This window comes from Tenebrio molitor, chromosome 1, assembly GCF_963966145.1.
Source record: "Tenebrio molitor chromosome 1, icTenMoli1.1, whole genome shotgun sequence".
NCBI classification, from domain to species: domain Eukaryota; kingdom Metazoa; phylum Arthropoda; class Insecta; order Coleoptera; family Tenebrionidae; genus Tenebrio; species Tenebrio molitor.
Window position 1 is genome coordinate 40,397,790 of NC_091046.1, and position 18,597 is coordinate 40,416,386.

An 18,597-nucleotide genomic window follows, 5' to 3' on the forward strand; every position below is an offset into this window, starting at 1 on the left:
TGTGTTTTGCGTTGTGAAAAATCAAAAATGGTTCTACATTACTTATAATTAGCGTAAAAAAATGTTTGTACCCTTCGATTATTTATTACCGTAAAATCATGCAAAGTTGGAGTATTTCGCGGGGTACTTTGGAATTTCATGTCTAAACTACAATAGCTTTTGTGATATTTGTGAAGGAAGTTTTGTGCTCTACAAAAAAGGTTCTATGCAGCTTTACTCGACGTGTCGTAGTTTTCGATATAAAATCGAATTAAGACACAAAAACGTAATTTTGAATTTATTTTTTTTTATAAATTGTTTAAACAATTGTCCGAAAATTTCCTCCGGTGCAAATGTAGAATAGAATCTAATGAACAGATTTGTATCAGCCACATGTTTTTTTGTGCGTTTTTAAAATTACTGCAAGAAAAATTTTAATTTGAGTGAACTATTGATTTTATAAAATTGAAGAAAAAATTGTTTCTCATGCTCTAAATCATATCCAACAGATTTTTTTTCAAAATATTCATTAAACGGAACTCAAAATCCTTAATCTCTCGTTGTTCTTCACGGTAAAAAAAATATTGAAATTTAAAAAACCTTTATCAGTCTTGTAATGATTTATGAATTAACTTATATAAACATATCTTGGTTATCTGTTTGGTAATTTATTTCACTTTTATGAAAACACTGACTTTCATCGCTTCCGTTTAATCTTCCACACAGGATATATTAAAAAACCCATAACGTAGTACAAAATAATTCCGAAATTATTCCTACTTAATATAAAAACATCTCAATCTTTTACAGCTTGATGTTTTCACGCGAACTTGATCTCCTAAATCCTCTACTACCCTTCTAAAATATTGACATTTAACTGCAGGAAGCATTTGATCGTTAAGCAGCTGCAACAGGTGATCTAAAAAACTTTCTCACAAAAGAAACTAGCGGATCTATTACCATCAGTAAAATATTAACCAGCTCTTCAACAATTTATTATTTATCATAATACACATCCCACATCTTTCAGTGGGTTGCCACACACATTGTTATTCTCAACTGTGAGCTGTTATTGAATTTTTTGAAAGTCAGTAAGATCATTAACGTCTCTCACCAAATAATTAAAATTATTCACAATTTAAAAGAATACATATAGAGTAACAACTGAAAAGGTGAACAGGTGCACTTTCACTTGGATTTTCTAAGATTAGAATCATAAAAAAAATGGGGTGGTCAATAAATATGGATAAACGTACAAATAAATTCAGTGGTTTTTTTTTGTTCTAAATTCCACACACCCCAAACGGTATGAAACATAAATTACCATTAAGCAATCTGTATAAAGAATGAAAGTAAAATTTGCAGAGTGATAAATGATTTACTGCAAGTCCATAAATGGGTTAATAACATTATTACGAGTGCATTTAGCTTGAAAATGTGGACTTGTCAATGAGGATAATGGACTCAGGCCATCTGGTGACGTAAACACTATAAACTTAAGTTCCCATTTTATATTACCGCCTGCAACGATATTATCACACTCTAGCAAAACTATCATTATCATTATTGCTCGAGCAATTGTACCACTCATTCGCTTTTTATTTTTTAACGCGAATATTTTCCGCGAAGGTCGCAACCTGTCGAACTCTCCTCAAACCAGAACCGATAATTCGAATTATCTGCGATTTGGATCGCTGCAACTAGAAGGTTACGAAATTGAGCAACACCAAACCTGGACCGATAAATCGCTCGCAAAAACGACAAGGAACCAACTCCTTTTACTTTTTCGCAAAAATGTGTACCAACTAACTGTCAGTCAGCATTCGTTTTATTTATTTAACCTTTCAACGAGCCTCGAGCGGGCCGTAAAATGAAAGTAATTTTTTCTCGCGGTAATTGCGGAGATAAATAATAATAACACAAAAGAGAGGAACAATTTTCAGCGATTCGCCTTCGAGCCTGCCTGCAATTATAATACGTACTTGCATTTCTATAATTACACGCGGATTATCTCCGGATTTTTGACAAACAAGGTGAATAAATCATAAGCGAGAATCCGCACGCATCACCTTGAGATGTTATCAAATTGTAATTCTTTTCTTCCTGCCGGATCAGGGACATCTTGATTCGAATTGATCCAGCGGAGCGGGATAATTTGCGCGGCGAATCCAGCCACTCCGCAAAAATGTTTTATTGCGGCCGTAAATTGTGGATATGGTGATTTGTACTAAAATTTTTCGCGGGAACCTGTTTCGAGAAGATGTCCACGTCCTTGGCCTTTTTTCGCATCTGCCGACCTGATCCTGGACTAAATTGCAACTTGTGGCGTAAAAAGGACACTAACTGCACTCTGAATCGGCCGTCTCGCTTCTTAACGGTGAATTCCGTTTTTCTACATCTCTTCGGCTAATTTACGGGCTTGGATTCTGAAATTTCAAATCCGGTCGTTGCTCTGAAAGGCCAATTTGAATTTTTAATGCGTTAACGTGTTCATGCCATTTATTTTTTCAGCGTGTAATCTATCAAAAAACTTAATTGATGGCATCCTCTCGAAAGCTCGAACCGCCGTCCACCAATTAACAACTTCTAAATCCCAGCGACTAAATTAATTTTTGACATAATGTAGTCGCGACGTGTAAACTTTCAAAATGTCGCTTTGTACACGAATTTATTGTGCGAGCTTCTCCATAAATTTTTGGAGAAAAGAAGTCGCACCACGTGGATGTCCCCGAAGATTTGCAAAGTACTTACGACTTAATTTGCGGTCGCTTGGAAATTTATCGGAGCGAAACAACTGGTGTCGGGACCGAAATCCTGTCGACCATTATACGCTTCGACAATCAACTTTGAGTGTTGGTCGAAGGACGTTTGTAATTTAAGTTCCATTTTGCGGTGGTGTAATAAAATAAGTTTGTTGCGAATTAACAGTCGAGAAATTCCAGCGATTCGGACGCCGCTCCGGATCATTAAGCCAAATCAATTTGCGGAATTTTTGATGGAAACGTACGTTTGCCAATACTGTTTTAATTAAATTTTGGGTCTTGCGAGAACACGTGGGAAACGGACAGGTGGACGAGAGACACAAGTGGGAAAAGCTCACAAGTGGTGCTAACTAAAAATTGGGAAAATGACTGACACAGATAGGAACTTTCATCGAATCGTCTTAAAAACCTACTTCGACGGAATCCATCATCTATCGGAGACGGTTTGGAGTTTCTAGTCTGCCGGATTTGGAACTGGCGAGAATGTTCGCGAACTTGCTGCATCACCAGACGTGGCAAAAGATTTCAAGTGGGCAAAAACAGTATAAATAGTAGCGCACGGACCAAAAAGTGCCTTTTGTCCTCGCCTGTTTTAAGCCTCGGCTGCGCCTCGGTCAGAAAAGCCAACTCGAACGGAAAAGATGCATTTTTGGCCAAATAACAATTTTAGCTGAATCTGTAACGCCATTTGAAAAAATATTGTTTAAAGTGTTACGTTTAAAAAGAAATTTAAATTCTCGTATTAGTTGTAAATATTCTCTCAAAAGATGGTTTATGACCAAAAACAGAATAGACTTCCGACTGCGACAGAGCTTTTGGGATCGTAAAATACCACTTCTTGATCTAATTAGGTTCTGTAACGAATCTTGAGCTACAACCTCCTGGGAATATAAAATGAGGTTACATTGGTTACAGCATATTTCAACACTTTTGGAGAGTTTGTATTACAGATAATTATTATATGCTTATTATTTATAGTAGTTGTCAAAGATCGTTTGGAAGATAAAGACAATAACAAAAATGTTATATAAGAAAATACAAAACATTACATCATCCAACGCGTTATTAGAGAGAATACAATTTCATCTAATTAATTTCTTGATAGAGTCACAGATACCGAGAGACTCTTCGTTGTTGGGAGAGCTGAATTAGGTAATGTTAACTACTGTTGCTACTATTTATTTTGTGCCAGATTTGCTGACGCCTACGCTGCCAAAAGAATTTGATTGCAAGATAAAAAGAAATTGAATAAAAGACATAACTGCCTGTTGACAGGTGCTAAATTAGAAATGGTGAAGCATTCGCTAATTAGCCAAATACTCGTGGCATCTTCTATTCACCTCTTAATGGTCTTTCACTTTCGGCCGCCACCTCCTTTGACCAACAATAAAAATTTTATTACACCTCCTCTCGAAAAAAAATCGAAACGATGTCGCTTTAAAGTCCTGCGAAAACAGATAACGACCGTAAAAGGCCGACTTTTTGTTTGTGAATCCAAAAATGCCCCTTTTTGTCCGTACCCCGCCGTAAAAGTGGCAATTTAGATGCAGCGTAAAAGCGTTTTATGCGAGCCAAGTGTCAAACATATTATGTTAGATTCATTTTTAGCCTGTTTGGTAATGCTCAAAGGCTGCACATGATATCATCGCGAATTTCTTTAACAGTTAAGCCGGGACAGCGCTCTTCGAAATATGCAAACGCGGGCCCCAAACAAAATTCCTAACTGTACAAGCCCCGAAAAAAATCTTAATGAAATTACCTCGTTCGGCTATCACATTCAAACCAGCTCTGTCAAAATCGGTCTCTTCTGCTCTCATATCTCAAACATTCCGGTTAGCTGAACATCCAAACGTCGTTAAGACGATTATATCTCCTACTTAATTTTCGTCCTAATGAAGGCGTAAATTTATCTCGACGGAAAAAATTTTGTGGGTTACGTGCGAGAGACAAACCGCCAATTAATTACCAAGGCAACAGAAATGTTAATGTGTTTTGATTACAATGTAACGAGATACGGAAATTCAGGTTGGGACTAGTTTTACGAAATCGAATCAATTAGGGGAACTATCGTCGCTTTGACGCTGAAATTTTCCACGAAACAAGGGTAAATCACGAGAGTTCCCACCGATGTTTCGTTTTACAAATTCGGCACTGTAATCGAATTACGAGGTAATTATTTACACCTTCTATCTCCACACACATCGATCACTCGCAATTGTTCCGGGAGGGGATGTGACGAGGGAATAAATTCTCTCGGTATTCTTCGCACGTACCCCCAAACTCATTAGCGCCAAAACCCACTAAGAAGAGTACATTTTCATACAAATCATATACGTGACAAGTTTTACGGACATATGGACAAGGTTTAAATTCTTTGCTCCCAAATGCTTTAATTAAACCATCCCTTTTTGGTAAATTTGCTGCAACGACCTCTGCCAACATGGCAGAAAGCAAATCAAGATGTCATTATGATTGTCTAGTTCCCCAGAGTGCATGTGCAAATTGCATCCGGTCTAAATTTTACCTACGTTAGCTCGGTGCATGCACGTGCAATAATGCAACTAGAATGCGCAAGTAGAAGTTTGACTTAATTTTAAAAAACCAGACCTGAGCAAGCGGCCCTGGGATTCGAACCTCGGACCGCCAGAGCGCAAAGTTGCGCACCGACACCTCGACCACAGTGCTCGGTAGTTTTGAAGTGATATTTATCGGGTAATAGATCAAGTCATACAACGAACGATTTGCCTCCTAGAGCAAACTATACCAAAAAGCAACTAATAACTAACCAATAAGACTCGGAAAAACCAATCTTGTTTATCACTCTTCCTTAAAACAGAAAATGTAAATTTTGTTAGAGAAACTAAGTAAATGAATCATATTCGTGATCATTTGCTGTTAATTACGATAAGCCTTGCTATAGAAATAGACTATGTAGCAAAATGTGGTTAATAAAAGAGGGTCCGATATAGAGGCCTGAGTGAAACTGTTGCGGTTCAGACAAGCAGAACTACGTACACTGAAGAAAAAATGAAACTGGTTTGACAAATCATGTAAATACATTCATGACCTTTATTAAAAAAATAGAATTAACGTGTGAAAAAACAGTAATTTGTCTCGCCTGAAGTAATCTAAGTGGAACACGAAGCAAAGCAATCCGGATCACTTAATATCGAGTCACAAATGAGGCCCCATGCGGAAGTTTAATTTATAGTTTCCTTAAGACTTAATAGGCCGTAATGCAACTACACAGTGTAATTCTTCAATTCTTGTAGTACACATGAACCTGTAATCACGCACCATGCGATCATTAGCGTAATCAAGCGCTGATTGGACGTGAATCTTAAACTGTTGGACGTCGGTTGCACTTGATTTATAATCGTGTCAAAAGTGGTTTAGTGGATGGCTCAGCTTGAGCAAAAGTTGCCAACCTGAGCGATCCCATCTGTGTGAATTTTTCTGTATCGATTAGCCACGCTGGCTCGGTTCTTGTCACGTTGAGTAATAAGTTTATTAAATTAAACGTGTCTAAAGGTGAGAAACATGTCCTATATAATTTATCACCAATTGTTGTAACGGGGAACGCCATCAATTATTTTAAGTCTTCTTGATTTGAAGGCAAGGTGAGCCACGGCATAACTTGCCTTTATGTCGACCCCAAATAAGGAACAAGTAATAAGGTGCAGCGTAATGCCGCCACATTAATACAATATATCAATAAGTCATCGCGTTACAGTTTTTGCGCGGCGACAGTCCTTCAACAGGGAAAGAAACTTTGATGAGGATCGGGCGACTACTTCAATCTAGATTTTTCCTTAAATTACATAAGCTCGTTTTATAATCTAGCCTAATTGAATTAAAACTCCGGGGAAACCTTAAAAAACGCGAGCAAGCATGTAATCGGTCGAACACCGGGAAATCCGGGCACGACGTTTACACTTTCTTGACTCACTTCTTGCAAATTGTACGAAACTTCAGAAACGGTGGAGTATGTTCTTACAAGGTTTTGACGAGTTTCTTGCATTTTTTATCGCACCACAGAAGTTCACAGTGAGAACTTGTTGCAATAAAAAGGTTGTCTCAATTTTCAAGTGATAGAGATAGAGAGATCGGAAGTGGTGCTCGCAGAAGTAAACAATGAAAACAGTAATGAACAAACGTACTTTTAAAGTATGCAAGTACATATGTTACAGAATTAGAGTAGTTCCACTTTGTAATAACGCAACTTTCTTTAGTGTAATGAGACACACAACAGTGTGTAATAAAAAATTACTGCTCGTACATGGAAAGATGTAAAAATAAAAATTTGGTTCAGAAATTACTCCGGTGTATTTTGAAAGAATACGAAATAAAGGTGTCCTAAGCTGTTGTTCTGCTTTCGTTGAGAATTAAATTTGTAAAATGTTATTAATTAAAAGAAGTAGAAAGAGGGAAACTTTTTAAAGGTTTTAGCAGCGGTGCAAAGTTAGATTTAATAAAAGAACGCCAACCTTGATTCTCTTAAATCACTGAAGAAGGAGAGCTCTAAAATTAAAGCTTTCAAGTTTTATTTACATTTCCAATGTAGAAAATCTGATTAAGCAGCTAGAAGTTTTTGAATATTTCTGGTTATTAAAAATAATTTTCGTCAAAATGTGAAAATTTGAATTAAACAAGAACTAGAAAATGTTTAAGTGATTGGCTATTTATCGCCTTGAAAGTACCAGTGGAAAAATGCATGACGATTGGAAAATAAGAAAGAATCAAAATAAGTCACTCATAGTGTGGTATAGGTGTTGGATTTTCTCATGGTCTACGAGTCATAATATTGATTAAAAAACAACTACACACTTTTGTGATGGTGGCGCAAAAATTATAGGTATAGATGTTGGATTTTCTCATGGGCTATGAGTCATATCTGCGCAAATATCGGGATCAAGTAGGCCCTACAAACCGACCGAAAAATATCGTCATTCGTTACGTTAGTGTCGTCGCTCTCTCGTCTATTTTGCATGTAAAGTAGTCGACGTTTTCAGTTTTCATTTTTCACTGGTTTATTGCTCCACCTTTGCGCAGATATTTCCAAGGTCACAGTTCATGAGAGAATCCAATACTTCTGCTATTACGGATAAAAACTGCATAATCTGATATTGGGAAGTTCCAGAACTGTGCCAGGAGCCAATATAAAAGGATGTTAGTGTCTTGAGATCCAACAGGATTTGTTGGTCTGGAAAATGTATCCCAAGAAGCCTTACCCTTAGTAGTTTCTGACTTGGATGTAACAAAACGGGTTTTCTTGCTTTGAGAGTAACTAATCTAGGTATTTATCATGGCTTTAGATATGCCTATACTGAAAAAACAATGTTTCAAAGAAATTTGTTTTCGAATAAAAAAAATTAAATTCGTCAAAGAAAAAGGTTTGTAACAAAAATAAATATTTCCAAAGTGCTGTCAGCGAGAAATTTGAAAAAAATCATAAAATTTAAGGACTTCTAAGGAATTTTATTACAACCCTCAAATTAACTTGCAGCATTATAAAGAAATGAAAATATTAAATTAATTTTTTTTACATTGTATGAGTTTTTTAATGTAAATATCTTTTAAACCACTTGGCGTTTTTAGATAAAAGGTTAAGGTAGCTCCGATTTACGTAAATTTTTGGGGGAGTGCGGTAACACGCATGGTTAATTTACTCTTTCTGCAGTTACTTTAAAATTAAAGTGTTCATACGTTACTTTAATTTAATGTAAAAAAACACATTTACATGTAGTATTTTTCCGATACATGTTTTTTTTTATTGACTAATAAATAATCATAATAGGGAAAATATAACCTATCGGGTTGGCAGCTCTGTATGTCAAAAAGTTGGACATTTGTTATTTCATAAAAATCTGCAAAAGTGTTCAATAAATCATTTGGTCAACCGTAAAGTCTAATACAAATGTCGTACGGTAGGGGTATTTTACAGCGCGAAAACTAGGTTTCAGGCACGAGGCGAAGCCGACCTCCAACTAATCATTTGAAAAAAGTTTTCGCGCTGTAAAATACCCCCACCGTACTCTAATGTAAATAACTATTTTTCACAACCGATAGGAGTTTTTAAGATACAATCATGACAAAAATAACCTTTTTATTATGAATCAAATAAAAATCGAAAATTTTGAGAAATTTTACGTGTTTATTAAAGCTATGACTTCAAAATTGAAACCGCAGCATTTACTGCATCAATAATTTCTTCTGCAAAATAATCTTCAGTATCTATCTCTTGGCACAAACGAACTTTTATACATAAATTTTCACGGTTGTCAAAAAATTTTTAAATTCGCCAAAAATTTGCGTACAACGATACCTATTGAAAAGCCCCAATTGTTCGAATTCTTTCAAATATTTTTCCCTTGGAAACTCTTTATAAGTTCACATTTTAACTTTCTCGTCTTTATCCTGGCAAAAAGGCTCCAGTCATTCTTAAATTGCAACCAGATCAAGCTAATTACATTAAGCAGTCCGACTCACCTTGTAAATTCCATCGACGAGTTTGATGAGTTCTTCGGTCTCCATGTCGAAGCAGTTTTACGACAGTGTTCAAAGGGCGAAGTTAGTGTCGTCCGGGGTTCATGACAGGGGGCGCACGATCGCACTCGAACCACCCCGTTTTTCCCCGGGATGCGAATTTAAAATCACTCCTGTTTACGGCGATTTATTCGAAGGCCGATCCGATACACACACAGTGTGTTTAATTGCATGGAGAAAATTGTGGAAATTCCGGGCTCAAACTGTCTCTCTAACGAAGATTGAGGTCCGGTCTCGATCCGGTACGAATCTGGAACCAAATAAATTAATTTAGCGTTAAGCGTTATTGAGTCCTCCTCGTCTGGACGAGAACGGTTTTATGCGATTTCCACTCGGGGTGGACAATGTGAAAACCGCGTTAAACTTTCATAGAGCGGAATAATTCAGCGGTCAAGAGGCACCAGTTAAACCACTTTCCACTCGGACAACTCTCACTGACGTCCGGTCTCGCAGGAACAATCTGTCATATTTCATCGATGATGGCTTTTTGTAACGTCTAATTATCGTCGGCATTGACACACGCGCAATTTCAGGTTTCAGGAACTTTCTAAGCTATTTTTGGGGTCAAGAGGCGAACGAGAAGTGTTACAAAAAGCGAACGCAATTATTCGAAAAACGGTGCTAATAACTGTTGCGCAAGGCTCAGGATAATTACTCGTACCGTGCGTTGCGCAAGGACTTTGTGTTAATTTTTGGACAAACTGAGACGACTCGAGTCGCGCCGCAAAAGCCGAAAAACAAAGCTCCGAGGGTCGCGAAAGATGAAAAGTATTAATGGATCCGACGGAATTTCCCCTTCGAATTTCGTGTTTACAGTTTTCCTTAACACAATGTGAGAGTTTAATAAATAGGGTCTAATTAGCCCAATCTAATTGTCTTCCTTTTATTCCGGCTAGTTTAAATGGAGTTACTTTTCTCGTGGAAGTCGGATTAATCAAATTAAAGAAGATGATTCATTTAACTTTGTATTATCTTATCGCGAGGGGCCGGGGTGGTAGTTCCGAAATGGCAAACTTCGTTACCTCGGTGCAATTATTTTTTCAGAACCAGTCGAGTCAAGCAAATTAACTGGAGTTCGGAATTTTTGCGCTAATTCCATCCAGTTTCTCGTTTTAATTTCAAATTTCGCCTCGCCGTGTAGTGGATAGTTTTTATAAAGCGCCAGAAGTTACTTTAATATGCCCACTTAAAACTTTCCCGAGTAGATATTTTTAAAAGCGGCCATTCGCCATAACGACTCGAGATTTTCCTATAAAAAGGAAAAGTCAGCGTCCCGCCGGATCCTTAGTGGTTATTTTCCTTACTCTATTACTTAAAATTCAGGATCCGTTCCTTATGAAATTGCCTGTTTGATCTCAATATTTACAAGGATTTCCCAATACACTATTTCAACCGGCAACAATAAAGTAGCAGTTTCGCGTTTGTCTACGCATTCGGAATTCATCCAGAAAGACACTTAATTGTACGAAATGTCTGGTACCAAGGCTGGGCAAATATTTGATTTGCGTTCGGAACAAGTAAAAATGGTCGCATGGTTGGTAATCAACTCGGCTCATTAAACAGAAAGCGAATTAAATTGACTGGCGGTGTTTGTTTTTGAGAAATTTTCATTGAAGTTGCATCTCCAGGTCCCGGAAAGGTTAATTGCAGATGGATATTTGCAGAAGGAATACTGAGGAGTTTCCAACGCAAACTTGACCCACTCCACATTTTATGATCGTATTTTATGCAGTTGTGGTCACGACTGCGCCGAAAACAAACAACTCGGAGATTTCATCTCTTACATATCTTTCATCTCTCATTTTGACAAAACAAATCGCGAATTCATCGTTACGGAGAAAAATGTGGCGCGGTCGTATATTTTAAATGTACAATACAATAAAAAAATACAATAATACATCAAAGACTCTGATTTGCTACTCAAAGAACTGTTTACAATTGGTACAATTATTTTCATTCTGAGACAGTTTCACTTAATTATGACTAATTTCTGGTGTTGAGTAAAACACGACTGTGTTTGAAGAATGAAGATAATAACCGTCACTTCTTAGATTGGAATAAAGAATCTCTAAGGGATATAACGAAATACTTCTAGAATAGCAATCTAGAAATGTAGGGAAAAAGAATCTTCTTCTTTCTTCTCAAAATCTGAACTTATTTTAACTGACCATTTAATGAAGATCGCTACTAGCGATGTGTAGCTTCACAGTACGACAATGCTTCATCACAATCTGCTGAAAAATGACTTGGTGAAGGCCACAGAAGTAAAAATATTAGAACATACACTTTATGGTCCTGGTCTGCAGTCTTGTGGTTTTCATTGATTCCCACATTAAAAGATAAGATGGGTAGTTTGTGATTTACAATTCCTTATCAATTCATTCACAGTGTTTCAAAGGAAATGAGAACGAAGAAAATTTTTGGTTTGATGATCCATGGAATGCATCAATGGAAGAAGCTGTTCTGGCGACAATCCAAGATGAAAATTTCCGAGAAGAGGTAAGGAGGACCATGGAAGAAAAGGAGAGATCCCAGGGAAAATACACGAAGACCGAAGCGAAATACAGGAAATTCCGTGGAAGATACTGGAAGGGAGATACATGGGAAGTATTGGAAAATGCAAATATGAGAATTTGATGATCCATCGAATGCATCAGTGCAAGAACCTGTTAGGGCGGAAATCCAAGACGAAAAATTCGGAGAAGATGTAAAGAGGTCCATAGGAGGAAAGGAGAGATCCCAGGTAGATGCATGAACACCGGAGGGAGATACAGGAAATTCCGTGGAAGATACAGAAAGGTAGATAAAGGGGAAGTATAGAAAAATCCAGAGATATTTGTCTGAATGGTGGATACTTTTAAAACCAAGATATGATGTGTGATTTCCGATTTTCAACTTCTTATCAATTCATTCAAAGTGTTTCAAAGGAAACGAGAATGAAGAAAATTTTTGGTTTGATGATCCATCGAATGCATCAATGGAAGAAGCTGTTACGGCTGAAATCCAAAACGAAAAATGGAGGTTCATGGAAGAAAAGGAAACATCCCAGGTGGATGCATGAAGACCGGAGAGACATACAGGAAATTCCGTCGAAGATACAGGAAGGGAGATAAAGAGGAAGAATAGAAAAATCCAGAGATCTTTTGTCCGAATGGTGGATATTTTGAAAACCAAGATAAGATGCGTAGTTTGCGTTTTTCAACTCGTTAAAAATCCATTCAAAGTGTTCAAAGGAAAATGAGAAAGTGGAGAATTTGATGATCCATCGAATGCATCAATACAAGAATCTGTTACGGCGGAAATTTAGGGTGAAAAATTCGGAGATGTAAGGAGGTTCATGGAAGAAAAGGAGAGATTCCAGGGAGATACACGAAGACCGAAGGGAGATACAGGATATTCCGTGGAAGATACAGAAAGGGAGATAAAGGGGAAGTATAGGAAAATCCAGAGATCTTTTGTCCGAATGATGGTTATTTTGAAAACCAAGATAAGATGTGTGGTTTGCGATTTTCAACTTTTTATCAATTCATTCAAAGTATTTCAAAGGAAACGAGAATGAAGAAAATTTTTGGTTTGATGATCCATCGAATGCATCAACGGAAGAAGCTGTTACGGCGGAAACCCAAGATGAAACATTCAGAGAAGATGTAAGGAAGACCATGGAAGAAAAGAAGAGATCGCACGGAGATACACGAAGACCGGAGGGAGATACAGGCAATTCCGTGGAAGATACAGGAAGGGAGATACAGGAGAAATCCAGGAAAATCCAGAAATCTTTTGTCGGAATGGTGGATATTTTAAAAACCAAAATTAAAAATAAACAAACTTTTGATGCATCCTAAAACTGCTCTTTTTTTGTTGTTATTTTTTTTACAGGAATTTCAGAGAACAATTTAAGAAGAAAATTGATGGAATACAGTTCTGAAAATAGAACAGAATAGAAAAATAGCAGGACAATATTGTTCAACGTTGTCTCTTTCAATATTTCCTGAAATACTACCAAGAAGTTTCACTTGAGGCCAATTTGATAAAAAATGTGTAATTCAAGATTTGTAGCGCTATTCTGGCATAAAATGTATGTAAATTGGCTGAAACATAATCTCGTTGAAAAACAGTTTTATTAATTTTTTAAGTTTTCCCCCTTTAATAAACTAAACCAACCTTGACGTCTTCGGCACAGTTTTTCATTACCAAAAAGGCGACAAATCTCTCGATTTGGCTATCGCCTTGTAAATGGATAAAGTTATCAGCTCATAATCTCCAAATTTAGTAACCCTGAGCGCGCTAAACCGTGAAATTACGGCCTTACCCAGATGATAATACAGCATAACAATTTTTTCCCGCATAAATTACCGAATCTTTGCCACAACAGTTATGAATAAATTATTCGTCGCAGTTGAAATATGATCCAAAGCTAGCTAATTGCGGTAAAATATGTAGGTGCGTCCGTGTTAAATGATTCGGATTTTTCGTTTAAGAATCCTGAACTCCGGTAATGCCGTTCTGCTGTTGGCTGCAGATTTACCACCACCATTTCCCAAATACATCAATTTCGCATTAAAATCATAATTTATCTCGAAGGTGTTCCTCGTAAATTACAAGGTTTGTTTGAAGTTGAACAACACACGTCGAACACAAACAGTTTCATTTACGCCATACATCACGCACATCAAACGCGATTATCCGAAGGTTTCGAACGGATGCGATCGAGTGAAAATCAGGAATAGGCGAGCTTTCGCCGACAATTCGATTGTATTTAGTCCAAAATTCGCCATCAAATACATAATTATCGGTTAATAAAGTCGCAAATTGCTTTCCTTTGTACATTGTTTGTTCAGGCTGCTTCTCCACACTTTATTGAATTTGGAAGAAAGTCGCCCATTCAGACACACTAACGAGGATAATTCAAGTACGAAGTGGATCAACAGCGACAATCACTTATTTAGGAAAAATTGACGCCAGATGCTGAGCAGAAATTGAACAGACGCAATAATGTGGCCGATTCCAAAGAAAAGCTGTTTCCACGTTTCTGTCAAAGTGAATGTTCCTAAAGCCAGAAAGAAATCTAATCTCCACGCAGCCGTTGACATCTTATACGAAACTTGACGCACATATTTAAACATTTAATAAGAATTTTGTGAAAGACGTAATTGTCAATAGGACGTAGGTGGTAATCAACGAGCTACAAAATCTCAAAAAACATCAACAAGTGCAACAAGATTGTTCTAAATGTTTTTACACTCAGTGAAATTTGCCATCTGCAATGCGCAGCGCAACTGTACCATCCTAGAGGTACGTTGATGTGATTACTTGGTTGCCTAACCACAAGGGGCACTATCAGAAAAATTTGCAAATACTACAAAGTTATGGAGTAAAAGATTTTTTAGGTAGATACATGTCCACGTAAGTCTGAAATTTGAAATGTTTTCGAATACAAGAGAAGCTTTTATGACTTAAAAGCATAAAAAGCCTGTTAGTGCTATAGACCTTCTTTTTTATTTCTTTTTTTAGAGTTTAAATGTTAAACTAGTGATCAGATATTTTACATGTCTAAAAACAATTTTTAATGAGTTCATGATAGTCGTGAGGTGCTTTAGGATGAAAGAACGAAATTTCTCATCGAGATCTAACAAAGTTAAACTAGCTGAAGCATGCACTTGCATGTTAAAGGAAAATGAGCTTTTTAGAAATAGTACCTGTATTAAATCTAGCTTATTCTCTGAATGCGTAAGCTGACGGGACCAGGAAGCCAGAGGTGATGTTTGTCTACAAAGCTTTACCACCAAACAGGATCAGGATGTTGAGAGGTTTCACTGTTGCTCCAGTAAAGAAAAAAGCCACTGGCGCCCGGTTTTGATGGTAAAATTGCCTCCAGAGATCCGAATTGAATAAAATCAATAATATAGCAAGCATGCCTATTAACTATTGCTGCTTCTCGATTTAAAGTTTAATTAAACCGATATTGGCCGAATCGCTGTTTGCAATTTCAGTGTCATATCGGAAATAATTGGTCGAATACTGTACTATTTAATTAGTGCGCTCGCAGAGTTAATTCCGGAATTTTTGATCGAAACGTAACTTTCAACTCGAAGCATTATTGAGTTGTCAAAATGTTAAGTGCTAATAGGTATAGGTCAGACGGACACGTTCTCGGATTCCGACGACTTTTACTTAATGCCAGTGCAAATGTGAAACTTGCATGCGCACTCGTCGGAAAGATTCGCATAGTTTCCAAATGCCACGATAATTTACGTGCACTTCTTCTAGTCCTCCGCCTAATCCCGGGTATTACGCGGGCGAAAGTTGGGGTCACTTCCAGAGGATCTGGTCGCATTTCAGCGCTCCACTTGGTAGTCCTTGCGGCAGATCGCATTGCGAATAAGTAGCAAAAAATGAGATTAGCTGTAGTCCTGCGAGGACTCGGATCGCATCTTTTGTGCGAAGCTATTAAAATTCATATTTCCAGAGCGCTCAAGCACCTGCATTGATATTCCAACTAGAAATCCCGGAAGAAATGGCCGGATTTAGAGAGCAAATAAGTCCTAGCGCTATCCGCGCGCGATCTCACGATCTAAATTTCTCAAGTTGCTCGTCATAAATATTAGATAATAATCGAGGATTTCATAAAGCAGGTGTGACACACGACTGTGTTGCATCCAGGATTTATTGTGCGAAGTCGAGAACTGAAAAGGAAAATCATGTTTTAACGAAACGGAGCAAGTCGAGTGAAATTGAAGTCTCATGAGAAAATTGGGATCTGCTTCCGGAAAAAAACACTAATTTTTGTATCTGCATGAATTAATTTAAATATGTTTAACAAGCCAAGCAAAAAATGTTTCTCATTATGATGGAATCAGTGCATTGACCCACAAGGAATAATTATTTGCAGATAAGTCCGACCGAACAACAATGTTTAATGTAAGTCGATAAACAACTAATTAATAGCACACGCTTTTTTATCTAGAAGACAACTATTTGGTGCAGTATCTGTGAGTCCTTGAGGAATATTTTTCTGGTGAGGCAATAAAATACCACGACTCGTCTTCGGAAGGTTAGGATCCCGCGACAATAATAGAAAATAAGAATTTTCTTTGAAAACCCCTTCCAGTTTCATAATTGCGAATACGGCGCGCCTGTCCAAAAATAAGACTTGAATGGGAGTGATTCTCTTAAACGAAATACAAGAAGTAGCGCTGAAAGGAAATTAGCCGTCTTCAATTGGGTCTCGGTAATTTGCTGGGTTTTATTTAAGATTTTATTTAGTCGTTGCTTATGAATTATTAGGTCGGTAATTAGCGAGTTGTTTGAAGGAAGGTGCGCTTTTCGCATCTTTTCAGAGGATACTCGAGGCAGCTGAATGCGAACAGTTAATTAATAAAAATTGGGAAACTCAAAGATCTCGTTAAAAAGGAACCCGTGAATGCAAGAATCCGGAACTTATCTGCTCCGGACGCATCATTACGGCGCTTTTAATAAAGACAATTAACAAACCGTGCAACCTCACCGTTAGCTCAAGGATGTTTCCTTACTTTCATGGTCACTTGAGCGCTTACCACAAACAGATTGTTTACGTTAAAGCAGATTTTTAATTTAGATGAATGAGTCATCCGGATTTTTCTTACCATTTTTATGTAGCAAGACGTCACAGCTGCCTAGGTTCTAGGTTCTTTCTAATTATTTTTCCAACTATCTAAGTGAGTCGATCAATCCTTGAACTCAAACAACAGGTGAGAGTTGTCCAAAAAAGTAACTTAACCAAATTCCAAAAACACATTTTTCGAACGCGACAACCTCCAAGCATTTTTCTCCTGATTCCACGAATTTTTTTTAACTTGTTTACGCCGCGAACCGTTATTAATTTTGACTTGGAGGTGTAATCTGAAGACCCATGTTAAAATGGTGTCAGTTTCAATAAAAAAATATTAGCGATTTTTTAATTCCAGTTTATCTGGAATCTTAGTCCATAAATGGCATTTATATTCCAGGTAGAGGAAAACTGCTTCTAAAAATATCACTGGTCTCATAGTAGACCTCTGAGGCACACAATTTAAACCGAATTATCTCTCTGGTAAAATTCTAAAAATATCACTGGTCTCAGAGCGGACCTCTGTGGCACACATCTAAAAATAAAGCTTTGGGTGAGTTTGTGACGTCTGAACAGGTTGCTCATCTGAGCTGTCCAGAGTAGTAATTACTGCAGGAAAAACCAAAAAGTTTAATTTAAAATAAATAAAGGTGACGGTGACGGTAAAGATGCAATGTTGTGTTAGCACACAAAAGAATGAGCAGAGGTCAAATGGCGCCGATATTACGCAGACAAAGAAGCAAATTAGTCCCTGCACCTGCATTAAAAATCACATTGAAGAACCCATATTTTCGCATCTAATGGCTTCTTTTTCATCGTGATGAGCATCAGTTAAGCTCCATTATGGTATCGTGTCCCGTTAAATGCAATTCTGTGCCTTACGACTCTGAATCAACAATCAACGGTTTCCAATCTTCGGGAATGAGTCGGGAAGCCAGACTGGATGAAAATTTTAATTTTCACAGATCCTGTCCGTATGATGCATTCCGCAGTCATCGCATTACGTGCCAGTTCTGTGTAATGGCAGACCTGTGAGAAAATCGCGTGAGCTTAATAAGCCGCCTTCTTGCTCCACTGAATTTCCTGCATCTTCAACACGTAACAGACGTATCGTAATCGTAAATTAGAATAACAATAACGTAATTGCCGACAATCTAAATTATGCGAGGAGCGTCCGCCCGAAAACATAATTTACCTAGGGGAATTTTGCTAATCGGTGTTGCATCGACTGAAAGAAACCACCACAGCAAAAAATGAGCTTCGGGGCTTTGTGGGAACGCAGTGTTAGCAACAGTATTTTTTAAATGCTACGAAGTCCTGACATTTGGAAAACAAATACACAACTTTGTTTTGGCAGTCTCTGATATTCTAATGGTAACAAAGATCAAAGATCAAAGTTAAGATATTATAAAACTTAAATTTGTTATTGTAGATGCAAATTATTGTAAATTTACTCAACATTTCTTGGCATATAAAAACACTAGAAAAATGTGTAGTGAAAGTATCGGGTGTTCATTTAAAGGTACATATTCTCAAAATTGGCGTTGAAGAGTCGATTGTGAACACTCCACAGATTACAGATCACGGATCAGCTGTTTTTAAATCTAACCTCACTTTTTGCGTTGTTGTGTTTTTACTCTGCAGACGAACGGTGGTGCGTTCACAATCGACTCTTCAATGCCAACTTTGAGGATAAATTTAAATGAACACCCGATATAATTTGAA

At 37.3% G+C, this 18,597-nt stretch overlaps 1 protein-coding gene across 2 annotated transcripts in view; it reads right to left on the reverse strand.

The window, feature by feature from the left end:
• IRSp53 (Insulin receptor substrate 53 kDa) overlaps window positions 1-18,597 on the reverse strand; it is a 107,354-nt gene that overhangs the window by 74,151 nt on the left and 14,606 nt on the right. For both annotated transcript variants that reach the window (XM_069045076.1, XM_069045071.1), the window contains exon 2: window positions 9,231-9,537. In XM_069045076.1, coding sequence (XP_068901177.1) covers window positions 9,231-9,275 — 45 coding nt within the window. In that variant the 5' untranslated portion in view covers window positions 9,276-9,537. The remainder of the gene's footprint in view (window positions 1-9,230; window positions 9,538-18,597) is intronic.